This window comes from Oncorhynchus nerka, linkage group LG9b (genome assembly GCF_034236695.1).
Source record: "Oncorhynchus nerka isolate Pitt River linkage group LG9b, Oner_Uvic_2.0, whole genome shotgun sequence".
Lineage (NCBI taxonomy): Eukaryota > Metazoa > Chordata > Actinopteri > Salmoniformes > Salmonidae > Oncorhynchus > Oncorhynchus nerka.
Genome location: NC_088424.1, coordinates 24,890,684 through 24,906,249, shown reverse-complemented (window position 1 = coordinate 24,906,249; position 15,566 = coordinate 24,890,684). Strand labels below are relative to the sequence as shown.

The 15,566-nt window shown below is 43.0% G+C and overlaps 1 protein-coding gene across 1 annotated transcript in view; it reads left to right on the top strand.

The window, feature by feature from the left end:
* Positions 1-13,141, top strand: part of LOC115114494 (apoptosis regulator Bcl-2-like) — a 42,096-nt gene extending 28,955 nt beyond the window's left edge. The window contains exon 2 of the mRNA XM_029642773.2: positions 11,441-13,141. Within this exon, the coding sequence (XP_029498633.1) occupies positions 11,441-11,575 (135 nt within the window). The 3' untranslated portion in view covers positions 11,576-13,141. The remainder of the gene's footprint in view (positions 1-11,440) is intronic.
* The last annotated feature ends 2,425 nt before the right edge of the window (positions 13,142-15,566 follow it).

The window sequence follows — 15,566 nt, the reverse complement described above, 5'->3', positions numbered from 1 at the left end:
TGATAAATTAAAAGTTATATTGCCCCCCCCCTCCACAAAACGAACATTCCAGATGGATTGATTATAGCTCCCCTTCTCTATTTTCTTTGTGACTGTACAGCCACGCTTTCAGTGTGCTTCTGTGTGTTTCCTAATACCGACGCTATCCAAGGACTCAGACAGTGTCCCTAGCTTTATCTCCTGAGCCTATGCTGCTGACACCATGTTTTTATTCTGGGTAATGAGTGTCTGAAAACTCCTCAGTCATCTGTTTTCCAGCAGGCAGCAGGTCAATGGATGACACTCCAGAGACTCTTAACACACCGAGCGACCTGGTCGCCTCAGACTCGAGGTTGCCGTCTTGTCACCTATTTTGTCTGGAGTGGACAGGATTGTGTGGATGATGTCTGGACGGCATCTGTTTAGGTTGCACATAGGGCTGTGATGGTCACAACATTTCGTCAGCCGGTGATTGTCAAGCAAATAACTGTCGGTCTCACGGTAATTGACCGTTAATTAACATAAACACATTTAGCATCTCCTGGCTTCCACACACTGATGCAGACCTTTGGAACATCTACATTTTAAAAAGTCTAATAAATCCATGTAATATAACCTACACCTTCACAATAAATCCATTATTTATTTTAAACAGCAGGAAATGAAGAAAATGTAGTGTATTTCAGAAGAACAGAACAACATACTCTGAGTTGCTCTTATGTTGGGTCCTGATCTGGCCATGGCAAATGGCTGTGGGCTACACTAGTTCATTTAGCAGACGAGATTTGCTTGGAATCTGTGGCATTATTTTATAGTATGAAGAATACAATTGAACAAAGCTAAATAAAATAGAAAGGATATTTTCTCCAAACGATTTGAGGGAGTGTGCACATGGGACTATTCTGTGTTGAGTGGTTAACAAAGAGGGACAATAGAGTGTTGAGTGACAGGCTGTTAACCAGTTTGTTGGGCTACTAATGACCATCAGCAGCATAAGAGCTTGGAAAAACCTCATTACCGTGACTAAACGGTCACGTGTAATTTGACTGCCTTCATGACTCGTGACCGCCGATGTGGCGGTAATATGGTCACTGCAACAACCCTAGTTGCACATTTTAAACATAAATATGTATAGATACAGGCAGGATTTCCTGCTTGATCAATAAACAAATGTAGCAATATTTATTCAATGAGAGATTCTCCCCAATAGCTTGCTTATAGTTTCTGTTTTTCTGTTTCTTTAGCCTTTCCCTTATCTGCCTCCTTCTTTCTCTCTGCCCACCCTCTTCCCCTCACAGACTTCTTTCTCTCTGCCCACCCTCTTCCCCTCACAGACTTCTTTCTCTCTGCCCACCCTCTTCCCCTCACAGACTTCTTTCTCTCTGCCCACCCTCTTCCCCTCACAGACTTCTTTCTCTCTGCCCACCCTCTTCCCCTCACAGACCTCTTTCTCTCTGCCCACCCTCTTCCCCTCACAGACTTCTTTCTCTATGAGTTTTATGTTTAATGAGCTTTTGGGGAAACAGCAAGATCCTCGTTAGACAACACACTTTAATGTCCTGTCTGCAGAGTATGTGCTATACCCTTTGTGTATGTTATGGTAGTGTAGAGCAGACACATCATGGGACACGCTTGCTTTAGTGGATGTTGCTCTGAAGACACAACGTTTAGATGAATGTCATCTTTTATCCTCCTCCTCCTCTCATCCCTCCTTCTCTGTGGCCATAATAAGGAGAAGAGAACTCCCAGGCTGGCCGTAATTAGCCAGCGAAATGTAAAACAACAAAGATAACTGGCTTAATAATTGATCTGTTTTGGCAAAGGCCCTGCTGCCTGGTGGTGTTTAAATCAACTGCCTGTGTCTGTCTGTCTGTCTGTCTGTCTGTCTGTCTGTCTGTCTGTCTGTCTGTCTGTCTGTCTGTCTGTCTGTCTGTCTGTCTGTCTGTCTGTCTGTCTGTCTGCCTGTCTGTCTGTCTGTCTGTCTGTCTGTCTGCCTGCTGTCTGCCTGTCTGTCTGTCTGTCTGTCTGTCTGTCTGTCTGTCTGTCTGTCTGTCTGTCTGTCTGTCTGTCTGTCTGTCTGTCTGTCTGTCTGTCTGTCTGTCTGTCTGTCTGCCTGCCTGCCTGTCTGTCTGTCTGTCTGTCTGTCTGTCTGCCTGCCTGTCTGTCTGTCTGTCTGTCTGTCTGTCTGTCTGTCTGTCTACTCCTCTTTCACACACAAGGCAAGTGTGGGCTAGTTATCCATTCACACTAACGAACAGGGGAAACCCAGGATACCCAGGACTGGAGAGGAATTTGGGAATTTCCTGTTCCACTCTTAGGGACAGTATAGTTAAACTCCCGCTACACCGAGGGACACTCTACAAGAGACAATGCTGAATATCTGCATCGTGAGAAAAGTAAACCAGAGGTCAAGAGAAGACAGTCCTACTGGTGAGAAAAGTAAACCAGAGGTCAAGAGAAGACAGTCCTACTGGTGAGAAAAGTAAACCAGAGGTCAAGAGAAGACAGTCCTACTGGTGAGAAAAGTAAACCAGAGGTCAAGAGAAGACAGTCCTGCTGGTGAGAAAAGTAAACCAGAGGTCAAGAGAAGACAGTCCTACTGGTGAGAAAAGTAAACCAGAGGTCAAGAAAAGACAGTCCTACTGGTGAGAAAAGTAAACCAGAGGTCAAGAGAAGACAGTCCTACTGGTGAGAAAAGTAAACCAGAGGTCAAGAGAAGACAGTCCTGCTGGTGAGAAAAGTAAACCAGAGGTCAGGAGAAGACAGTCCTACTGGTGAGAAAAGTAAACCAGAGGTCAAGAGAAGACAGTCCTACTGGTGAGAAAAGTAAACCAGAGGTCAAGAAAAGACAGTCCTACTGGTGAGAAAAGTAAACCAGAGGTCAAGAGAAGACAGTCCTACTGGTGAGAAAGGTAAACCAGAGGTCAAGAGAAGACAGTCCTACTGGTGAGAAAAGTAAACCAGAGGTCAAGAGAAGACAGTCCTACTGGTGAGAAAAGTAAACCAGAGGTCAAGAGAAGACAGTCCTGCTGGTGAGAAAAGTAAACCAGAGGTCAGGAGAAGACAGTCCTACTGGTGAGAAAAGTAAACCAGAGGTCAAGAAAAGACAGTCCTACTGGTGAGAAAAGTAAACCAGAGGTCAAGAGAAGACAGTCCTACTGGTGAGAAAAGTAAACCAGAGGTCAAGAGAAGACAGTCCTACTGGTGAGAAAAGTAAACCAGAGGTCAAGAGAAGACAGTCCTACTGGTGAGAAAAGTAAACCAGAGGTCAAGAGAAGACAGTCCTACTGGTGAGAAAAGTAAACCAGAGGTCAAGAGAAGACAGTCCTGCTGGTGAGAAAAGTAAACCAGTGATCCTCTCTTTCCCTCATTTTGTTTCTCTCCTTTTTCCCAGAGAGTACTGCTGTGGGTCTCCAAGGGATGTGTTATGTGGCAATGTGAATGTTGTCATAAATATAAAGCAAAAAAGATTTACTGGGCCTGACATAAGGTTGGGATAGATTTTTGTTAGATTCTTGGCACCCGTGTGACTCCTGACCTTTTAAAAAGTGTCAATCAACAAAACACTCTTGGTGATCTTCAGCGCTGAAAGAAAGGTAACCTTGGACTCATTCCCCAGCCAATCACCTACTGAAACTAGAAGATGGTCTTGGTGAAGGGCAAACTACTTGTCTTGCTTTTGTTATTGTGGATAGCGTAATGGTATTTCACTATCTCAGCGTAAGCTAAAGGCCACTTCCCTGTCTCCTCGGACCTTGCATTTGGCAAAGGGGAGGGGAGAAGGGTGAGAGGGAGGGAGAGAGAGGAGAGAGGGAGAGTGAAGGACAGGGAGAGAGAGAGACTAACCTCTAGTTGTTGTTTTTTTCAACAGTAGTCACATGTTATCCTAACTGGTGTCTGGGAGCTGAACTAGAGAGCATGATACAGTACCACACCATGGTCTTATGATATCCACCTGACTGACTGACCCTCTGTAGCCCCTCAACCCCTGGTGCTTCCTGTCCTAAGTTATTACACACATCACCCTTCTGGGCTTTTCGATATGGAATGTTAACCCAGTTGTCACATACAAAACATTCAATGTATTGGACCGGAATATATAATAACTCTCTTTAAAAAATATATATAAGTACAAACATCAAAGCAAAAATGAAACCGAAATAAACTGAAACAACACAAAAACAACACAACTACCACAATTGATACACGCCACAACATGCCCACGCCTGTCCACGAACACACAAAAATACACAGTAGCTTCCCCTTTCAATACACATATACATACATCAAATTCCCCTCACATGGAAATGTCACAATCCTCAAGATGGTCAATATAAGACTAACAGACCTTATCAAACACGTCCCTTCTCTGCCCAGCTTTCAAAAACTCAGAATCAAATGGAATATAACTACATAGTTCAGCCCTCCAGTTCGTCATTGTCACGACTTCTGCCGAAGTCGGTTCCTCTCCCTCTTTGGGCGGCGTTCTAGCCATCATCGATCTATTTTACATTTTCCATTTGTTTTGTCTGGTTGTCGCACTCACCTGGTTTCAATTCCCTAATTACATGTTGTATATGTTCCCTCTGTTTCCCCCATGTTCTTGTCAGGTATTGTTTATTGTAGTACGTGTGCTTTATGTGACTGGTGCGATACGGGTGTTTTGTTACTTTTGTACGCCGGTAGTTATGTACGTTCAACGTCTCCGGCTATTTACCAAGTGCTGCTCTCCTGCGTGTGACTTCCATGCCACCAGTTACGAACCCCTTGACAGTTATTGAAGGTGAACATGATGCTTTTCAAATGATAGTTTTGCAGCAATTACACGTAGTTTAACTTTGGTCACCAATATTTACTTTTCCAAAACATACACAGTTGTGGAGACGGATGGATATAAATGACTAGACACAATATGATAGCACAGACATTAGCCCAAAATGGTGTCACTTTGTCAAAGGAGCACAGCATAGGTAATACGGTTCCTTTTTGGGGTTTTTGCATCTCCAACAGCGATATCACCCTATAGGGAGGAGGTCAGAGACCTGGTAGTGTGGTGCCAGGAGAACACCCTCTCCCTCAAGACAAAGGAGCTTATCGTGGACTACAGGAAATGGAGGGCTGAACAAGCCCCCATTCACATCAACGGGCTGTGGTAGAGCGGGTCGAGAGCTTCAAGTTCCTCTGTCCACATCACAAAGGACCTATCATGGTCCAAATACACCAACACAGTCGTGAAGAGGGCACGACAACGCCTCTTTCCCCTCAGGAGGCTGAAGAAATGTGCCATGTGCCCTCAGATCCTCAAAAAGTTATACAGCAGCATCATTGAGAGCATCTTGACTGGCTGCATAACGGCTTGGTACGGCAACTGCCTGGCATCCGACCGCAAGGCACTACAGAGGGTAGTGTGTACGGCCCAGTATATCAATGGGGCCAAGCTTCCTGCCATCCAGGACCTCTATACCAGGCAGTGTCAGAGGAAGGACCTAAACATTGTCATAGACTCCAGCCACCAAAGTCATAGACTGTTCTCTCTGCTAGCGCACGGCAAGCGGTACTGGAGCGCCAAGTTAGTGGCCAAAAGGCAACCTGAACACCTTCTACCCCCAAACCATAAGACTACTGAACAGATAATCAAATGCCTAGCCGGAAAATCTACATTGACCACCTTAATTATTTATTGTTCTGGACTCTCTTGCACTGGCTCTATGCACACTCACTAGACTCTACCCACACACGCACACACACGCACACACACACACACACACACACACACACACACACACACACACACACACACACACACTTTCACACTTCACATACGCTGCTGCTACTCTGTTCATTTTACAGTGTATTCGGAAAGTATTCAGACACAGAGACTTATTCCACATTGTGTTACATTACAGCCTTATTCTAAAATGGATTAAATTGTTTTTTCCCCTCATCAATCTACACCCCATAATGACAAAGAAAAACATTTATTTTATGTAAATAAAAAAATTAACTGATGATACATTTGCATAAGTATTCAGATCCTTTACTCAGCACTTTGTTGAAGCACGTTTAGCAGTGATTACAGCCTTGGGTCTCTTAGGTATGATGCTACAAGCTTGGCACACCTGTATTTGGGGAGTTTCTCCCATTCTTCTCTGCAGATCCTCGCAAGCTCTGTCAGGTTGGATGGGGAGTGTCGCTGCACAGCTATTTTCAGGTCTCTCCAGAGATGTTCGATCAAGTTCAAGTCCAGGTTCTGGCTGGGCCACTCACGGACATTCAGAGACTTGTCCCGAAGCCACTGCTGCGTTGTCTTGGCTATGTGCTTCAGGTCGTTGTCCTGTTGGAAGGTGAACCTTCGCCCCAGTCTGAGGTCCTGAGCACTCTGGATCAGGTTTTCATCAAGGATCTCTCTGTACTTTGCTCCGTTCATTTTTCCCTCTATCCTGACTAGTCTCTCAGTCCCTGCCGCTAAAAACATCCCCACAGCATGATGCTGCCACCACCATGCTTCACCGTAGGGATGGTGCCAGGTTTCCTCCAGACGTGACGCTTGGCATTCAGGCTAAAGAGTTCAATCTTGGTTGCATCAGACCAGAGAATCTTGTTTCTCATGGTCTGAGAGTCTTGAAGTGCCTTTTGACAAACTTCAAGTGGACTGTCATGTGCCTTTTACTGAGGAGTGTCTTCCATCTGGCCACTCTTCCATAAAGGCATGATTGGAGGAGAGCTGCAGAGATGGTTGTCCTTCTGGAAGGTTTACCCATCTCCACAGAGGAACTCTATAGCTCTGTCAGAGTGACCATCGGGTTCTTGGTCACCTCCCTGACCAAGTCCCTTCTCCTCCAATTGCTGTTTGGCCTCGTGGCCAGGTCTAGAAAGAGTTTTGGTGGTTCCAAACATCTTCCATTTAAGAATGATGGAGGCCACTGTGTTCTTCGGGGACTTTCAATACTGCAGAAATGTTTTGTTACCCTTCCCCAGATCTGTGCCTCTCAGATCTCTATGGACAATTCCTTCAACATCATGGCTTGGTTTTTGCTCTGACATGCACTGTCAACTGTGGGACCTTATATATACAGGTGTGTGCCTTTCCAAATCATGTACAATCAATTGAATTTACCACAGGTGGACTCTAACCAAGTTGTAGAAACCTCTCAAGGATGATCAATGGAAACAGGATGCACCTGAGATCAATTGTGAGTCTCATAACAAAGGGTCTGAATACTTATGTAAATAAGGTATTACTGTTTTGTATTTGTAACACATTTGCAAACATTTCGAAAAACCTGTTTTCACTTTGTCATTATGGGGTATTGTGTGTAGATTGATGAGGATTTTTATTTATTTAACCCGATTTTAGAAAAAGGCTGTAACGTAACAAAATGTGGAAAAAGGGAAGGGGCCTGAGTACTTTCTGAATGCACTGTATTTGCAGAAATCCATTCAGGTGTATTTTGTGGATTATGGCGAATGCGTTCTAATGTTCTAAAGTTGTGCTGTTGTGCCACACAGTCCAGTTGAAAGTGAATGATGGCAGGCCTGTGTGGCAAATGGCTTGTTTGCATAAAGGACTTCTGTAGCTTTGATTGGCTATGGTGCACCGGTCTGCGTAGACACCGGTCCTGGACGAGACAGATTTTTTAAATTAAGGTTTTATTTATTGCAGTGTTAATGAATTATTTAAACGCACGACTGCTTTCCCGCACTATATTGCTGTAGAATTTCAACAAATGCCTTAGTATACGTCATTCCCACACATTCTAAGAATTTATGAAAATGTGAAAATGACCATATCTAAGTACTGGCTTGTCAGAACATTTTTCAAAATGTATCATATTCTTCCTGGGAGTGTATAAGAACAGATTTGAATAAGATTTAATGTTGTGAAAATGCTGTTAGTTCCACTTTAATTATTTTGACAGGCTGCACAGTCCATTGACATTGCATTTTTGGTTGCTCAAACATGATGCACATTGTCTCTCTGCCATTGAATCATGTACCTACTGTAGCTGTATCATACTAAGGGCAGTAAGGTGGCATGCTGTTAGAAGCATCCAGTACCAGGTCTGTGTAGTTGTCTCAGCAAACTGTTTTTCCTTTGGTGGGTGGGAAAATAGGGTTATCAGGAAACCTGTGTTTTTGCCAGAGGAGCACATTCCTCACAGTAGGAGGTCTGACTGAGGTACCCTAATTAATACCTGAAAACTGCCTTATAGGATGAAGGGAGAGGGATGGAAGGGTGTGTGTTGGTGGGTGGGTATTATCAGGGAGGGGGAGAGGGAGCATTTTCAGTGTGTTGAATGGCCCACAGTACATGCCTTTTCAATTGGTCATTTTTGCATTCTATATTTTTCTATTAAACTAATTTCAGCAACAACAAAAAAAAGAATTATAACAATGCTAACAATAGGATACATGTCTGTTGGTTCAGTGAATGGTGTCTGACGAGGAATGGTTGTTTCGATACCAGAGGGGCTAACATGAAGACACTGCTGATCTGATCTTTCTCCTGACTGTGTCAATGGCCTCTGGCCCCAGGAACGCTACAGGAAAGGAGAGAGAGGAGGGAGAGAGAGAGGAGGGAGAGAGAGAGGAGGGAGAGAGAGGGGAGGGAGAGAGAGAGGAGGGAGAGAGAGAGGAGGGAGAGAGAGGAGGGAGAGAGAGAGGAGGGAGAGAGAGGAGGGAGTCAGGAAATACTTTTCTGTAGCCGTTTGAAACAGGTTGCCTTTTTTAGTCATCCTGTGAGGCTTTGCGTTGCTTTTCTGGAAATATTTAATAACAATGTGAATCTTCAAAGAAGATGCCCCAGTTTCCCTCTCAAGGGCACATTTAAAACAAACATATATTTTGTGTTGCTTTACAAATAGTGCATAACATAATTCATGTAGGTAAATGTAGCCTTGATCTAATCAGGACAGGCTGAAGTAGACTTGGCCCTCAGGGGACTAATAAAGTATAATTGAATTCAGGTTACCAGTCATAACAGTACTCCACTACTGTGTGTGTTTTGTACCTATAATCCATTGCATCTCAAATGAATTGTTTATTATCTTATATGATTGTCAATGTTGAGATAGTCTCGGTTAGGGTTAGTGCTACTGCTGTAACGACAATGTATTACCAGTCTAGGTTTAGGGATTTACTGTAGGGCAGGGGTTTGAGCAACGGGGCTTCCTTCAGCTCTGAGGAAAAGGCTACACAATCATGTGTCCTGATCCCTCAACCCTCACACCCCTCTTATAGCCAATGGTGCACTCCTTCCCACATTGACCAGTTTGATACAGAACAATCAACAGCAACCATTTATGGGGTTTTCTGGGGGGGGATCTTTGTACTGTAGCTTCCTGTACAGCTGTTTCCACTGTCAAGGCCTGAAGGCTTATAAACGGACGTCTTGATTTCCTCATACAACAAATGGGTCATAAATACATTGAGCCAGGGTGGATATCATACTGTACAATAAAAGGACATACAATATGTGGTGGTTTTATAAAAGGCTGTATTCACTGAGATTAGGGAGAAGCAGTTGCACCTTTAACAGCCTGTTGTAGGACAATGAAGCATCTACAGTGAGCTCCTAAAGTATTTAGGCAGTGGCACGTGTTGAAATGATACAATGACTATGAGGTCAAAGTGCAGACTGTCAGCTTTCATTTGAGGGTTTTTTCATCCATATCGGGTGAACACTTTCTGTACATAGTTCCCCCCATTTTAGGGGACCAAAAGTATTGGGACAAATTCACTTATATGTGCATTAAAGTAGTCAAAAGTTGAATGTTTGGTCCCGTATTCCTAGCACATGATGATTACATCAAGCTTGTGACTTTGCAGTTTGTTTTGGTTGTGTTTCAGATTATTTTGTGCCCAATAGAAATTAATGGTAAATAATGTATTGTGTCATCTTTGAGTCACTTTTATTGTAAATAAGAATATAATATGTTTCTAAACACTTCAACATTCATGTGGATGCTACCATGATTATGGATAATCCTGAATGAATCGTGAATGATGATGAGTGAGAAAGTTACAGAGGCAAAACAAACTGCAAATGCATCCAACCAGTTTGTAGAGACACCAGCTGGATATAATCATTCCATGCTAGGAATAAGGGCCCAAATACTACACTTTTGACTACTGTACTTTAATACACTTACAAGTGAATTTGTATGAGTACTTTCGGTCCCCTAAAATGGGAGGACTATGTACAAGAAGTGCAGTATTTTCAAAACAGTTCACCTGATATGATTGAAAATACCGTCATATTAAAGCTGACAGTCTGCATTTTAACCTCATAGTCATTGTATCATTTCAAATCCAAAGTGCTGGAGTACAGAGCCAAAACAACAAAACATTTGTTACTGTCCCAATAGATTTGGTGCTCACTGTATATGGAGAATCACAGCTGCTATATGGTGTTTGCCATAAATATATTAATGACCCCAACTGGTGGCTTGCGGGCCGAATTTGGCCCGTGGGTGGTTTTATTTGCCCCCTGAGGTTTTCTGAGCATAAAAATTAAATTATTTTTTAATTAATTGTTGGACATAAAAGACTGTAAAAACACCTGGAAATCAGCTCCAATTTATTTTAATTTAAGAAATCTGTTCCCAAGTTTTCCAACACATAATAGAGAGACACGTGATCGTTTACAAATGTACGCAAGATTTGAAATTATTATGTTTGAGTCAAACATTATATCTGTTTGGGCTTCTTGTGGTCTCTTTGCAGTCTACAAATGATTTGTAATTATGTTCTGGCCCCCCGACCTTCCTCTCAAGAAAAAAATCGGCCCGCGGCTGAATCTAGTTGATGATCCCTGACATACAGTATACTGTAGCTCCCATCAATACATCAATAGGAAGTAGTGTATCACATGACATGGGTTTGAGAGTGTGTGTTTTCGTGTTTTCATTTGTCTTGGGTTGTTTCCATGAGTATCCCAGGGTGTGTGTGTGTGTGTGTGTGTGTGTGTGTGTGTGTGTGTGTGTGTGTGTGTGTGTGTGTGTGTGTGTGTGTGTGTGTGTGTGTGTGTGTGTGTGTTCGTTCATGCGTGTGTGGTGTTTATGAAGGGGTAGGCACAAGGGGTGTGAGAGGGGCTGGTTTGAAATGGATCCGGCTTCCTGCATGCATGTAATAACACAGAAGTTGGATGGTGGCCAAGGGAATTTAGATCTGCAGGCACTTCCAAAGGAGACCCCCCAGCAAGCTTTGAACATGGGAATACACACACTGCTTGTATTAAAGATGCATTATAAAGGTTTTGTATAATGTCAGCCAGTAGTTTTGAAAGTTGTGCTCACAAGCCAAAACGGGTCCCCGAATTTTGTGCACAATTGTGTACAATGGCATTAATTTTGTATGATAAGTTACGAATTCAAATTTGTACAATATGTTACAAATTTCTAAGTGCTTAAGATCCTGTTCAGTCTCTTTAACTCTGCCTCTCTCACTGTCTATCTTTCAGGAGGCCTTTGTTGAGCTCTATGACAGACAGAGGGACTCCGTGTTCGATTCATGGCCGTCCATCAAGACTGTCTTTGGCCTGGCTGCACTGGGGGCCGCAAGCCTTACCATCGGAGCTTACCTTACACAGAAGTGAAGGAGTCCCCCCCCTCTCTCTCTTTCTTTTTGTCCTCCCTCCCTCCTGCTCTCACTCCTTTCTCTTTTCAAAGGTCCCCTCCAAGATCCCCAACCTGCCTGTCTTCAAAGCTTCTCTCCCCGTTCTCGGAAAAAACTCCCTATTCCTCACCCCTCACTTAAAAAAACAGACACAAATCAAACAACAGCAGGAAACGGAGTCACTGCCCACACAGAAGAAAATATGTCATGAAAGTCGTGCCATTTAACTGTAATCACAAAAAGTTTGGCTTGAAAAGAGACGAGAGGGAGGGAGGGTTGGTGTCGTTTTTGTTCTGCCTGCTTGAGTACTAGTTGTAGCATGAAACCTTTGTGTGCTCGTGTAGACTTGTGTAGCATGTGTCGGTGAGGCAAAAGAAAGCATAGACACCCTTAGAAGAAGGGTTCCAAAATGGTTCCTCGGCTGTCCCCATAGGAGAACCCTTTTTGGTTTCAGGTAGAACTGTTTGGTGTTCCATGTAGAACCCTCAGTGGAAAGGATTCTACATGGAACCCAAAAGGGTTCTACCTGGAACCAAAAATGTTTTTTCAAAAGGTTCCGCTATGGGGACTCCCTTCAATCCGCCTTCAAAGGACTTCCTCCACACAACAGCTGCTCTGAATGTATAATGGAAGGAGCTCGCTACTAACCAGCACGGTGTGTCTGTCCACCCACCGCTTCTATACTGCAATATACCAGGATACCAGGAGCATCACTGAACTCTGAACACAGAACAGTTAGTTACACACACCAGCTCTGACAACACGTCTTCTATGCGCCACATACACAACTTGCTCTGCCTCTCTTAGAGAGATCTGTTGGACAATGCAGTAGAGTCACTTTTTTTGCATTTGACCCATATGAAATGTAATAAGAGAAAGATCGAGGGAGGTATTAAAGAGAGAATAGAGGGAGGTATTGAAGAGAGAATAGAGGGAGGCATTGAAGAGAGAATAAAGGGAGGTATTGAAGAGAGAATAGAGGGAGGTATTGAAGAGAGAATAGAGGGAGGCATTGAAGAGAGAATAGAGGGAGGTATTGAAGAGAGAATAGAGGGAGGTATTGAAGAGAGAATAGAGGGAGGTATTGAAGAGAGAATAGAGGGAGGTATTGAAGAGAGAATAGAGGGAGCTATTGAAGAGAGGATAGAGGGAGGTATTGAAGAGAGGATAGAGGGAGGTATTGAAGAGAGAATAGAGGGAGGTATTAAAGAGAGAATAGAGGGAGGTATTGAAGAGAGGATAGAGGGAGGTATTGAAAAGAGGAGAGAGGGAGGTATTGAAGGCGTGAACAGCAGGTTGGTTAGAGCTTTTGGCAGCCCAAACCCCTGTTTGATCAGATGTTTCTGACAGAAAGTGAGAAATATTATTCCACCTAGCTGGATTTCTGGCTTAGTCGAGATCAGAGGGGGATCGAGGGATAGAGGTAGATACAGAGAAAGAGAATGTGTGAGAGACAAAAAGAGGGAGAGAAAGTCATAGAATGAGCAGAAATGTGGATACAGACAAAAAGAGATAAAGGTGTTGGGGTCAAACATAAGATGTGGATTCATTCCAAAGGTTCAGTGACAGTGAGCCTCCCTCTCCAGTTGCTAGAGGCGCCTCTACAGCCTGTTCTAAGATGTCTCACTTGGAGGAAGAACTGTGTCCCTGAATGGCCTGGCGTGGTTCTGTTTGGCCTCACGTCACTCCCTCCCCGTCAGATGTCTCTGAAATGCATTTCTTGTACTCTCACTGCCTCTTGTTATTACTCTCTCTCTTTCTCCCTCTCCCTCTCCCTCTCCCTCTCTCCTCCCCCCCTCCCCTCTGCCCATATGTATGACCAGAACTCAAGGTCTCACCCACCCAGACCAAGCCACCGCTGAAAGGGGACTGAACCAAACTGCCAAATCTCCCAGAACATGTCCTCCAGCTGCCGCTGGGCTCTGATCTAGTGGACAAAGAGGCCCCACATACCCCCCAACGGCCTACGATAATGGTTGATTCCACATATAGGAGGACCTCCGAATGTGCACCTCTCTCAGTTTCTCAAACCGTAGCAGACTCCAACATGGGATACCCAACAAGAAAAATCCCTATTGGACACAAAGACTCTCTATTGTTTTGAAGTGACGTCCATTGTATTCCCAGTAACTGATATATTTGAGCCCCCTTGCTCCGAGTCTGTCGCTGCAATGGCACAGATCACAACATCTCTTTAGAGTAAACAATCATTTCCCAGAATACTTGAGGTGTTTGTCTAGTGTTGGAGATGACATAACCTTCTAGGAAAGGCTTACTATCCATAATATTGACTATTTTGCTCTCTCTTTCAAACACACACACACGTTTATGTAGATAAGTATGTGTCGAGAAAACGTTGTTAACTCATCGCAATGATTTCTCTCACCAAAAATCTCTCTCTTTGTTTCGGTCTTCTTTTATCAACGCAAAACACATGTCGTCTGAAGTTTTCATAGAATGAGTATTCACTATGTATACCCATATTTATGTTAGATGTTACACATTCCAACGTATTGTTTTTATTTATTGAGAGGTACCAGAACACAGATATTTAAATCATAGGTGAGATGAAAAGTTAAGATCATGGAGACACTCAAATGTCTTGAGAAATCGTATCTTTCATTTTATTCAAGGAACCACATTGTAACAATACACTATTTTGGGGCTGCTATTGTATCAACAGTAGAGTAACATTTCTGTGTAAGACATGATAATGTGTTAATATTGGTTTAACACTGCTGTACTGTATTAGTCCTGATTTAACTTAACTACATTTACATTTAAGTCATTTAGCAGACGCTCTTATCCAGAGCGACTTACAAATTGGTGCGTTCACCTTAAGACATCCAGTGGAACAGCCACTTTACAATAGTGCATCTAAATCTTTTAAGGGGGTGAGAAGGATTACTTTATCCTATCCTAACTCACAGCTTCAAACTGCCACACAGATACAGTATTGTTATAGAAAGCTGTAAACCAAAGTCAACCTGTAAGTAACATTGTGTAGCATGAAGAGATAAACACACGCCAATTCACTTTCACTTCTTTTAAATATTGTCGGAGTGAGATTTTGCAGGAAAGGTTGTTGTAAAGACAATGTCTGGCAACCTATTCCCTTTATAGTGCACTACTTTTGACCAGGGACCAAAGGATTCCATAGTAAAGTAGTGCACTATGTCAGGAATAGGATGCTATTTGGGAGACAGTCAATATTAGCCTGCTTGGTGTTGTTCATAACATTTCAGTAGATACCGTAGCACCCGAATGCATCCATCTGGACATGTGTTAACCGGTGCTTGATTGATATACATGTATGTGTGGTAATTGGTAACATAGTAATGAATTCCTTCTCAAGCTTATGTAGTGACAGAGAAGTCTCCACGTCTTGTGCTTTGACCTGCTAGATTCTATCATCATAACCAAGGGCACCATTCTTTTTCTATTATAACAGAGGTCAATCCCCCTACTCATGATAAACCCTCCAGTGATATGTTCATATGAAAACAGAAATTAGTCTGACATTTTTTTCAGGAGTTTAAACATAAGATTTAAAAAAATCATTAACTGACTTGTTCATAAATAAAATGTGTAAAGGTTTGTATGTGAGGAGGAGTCATTTGAAGTATAAAGACATTCTCATATTCCCTTCTGTTGATTCTGTTTAAGTGGGTGGAGCCTACATCACACCATGGTTATAGTGTTGTAAATATAATCCTCAAACTGTGGCACTTAAGAGGTCAAATCAAATGTGTCGCCATTGTTTATGCTATGTATGTATCACAATAAGCTAGATGGGATCGTGCTGTTCCCAATAAACCACATCTTTCCTGCAGTATGAGTTTGCAGTTTGTGATGTGTGTTTTCAGCATGTGGTTTGATATTGTTTTGGGTGGTGATATTCAGCTTGTGAACCAATGTTCTGCTCAAAAGAAAATCATTCATGTTTAAGATGGGGTTGTTTTATATTGTGT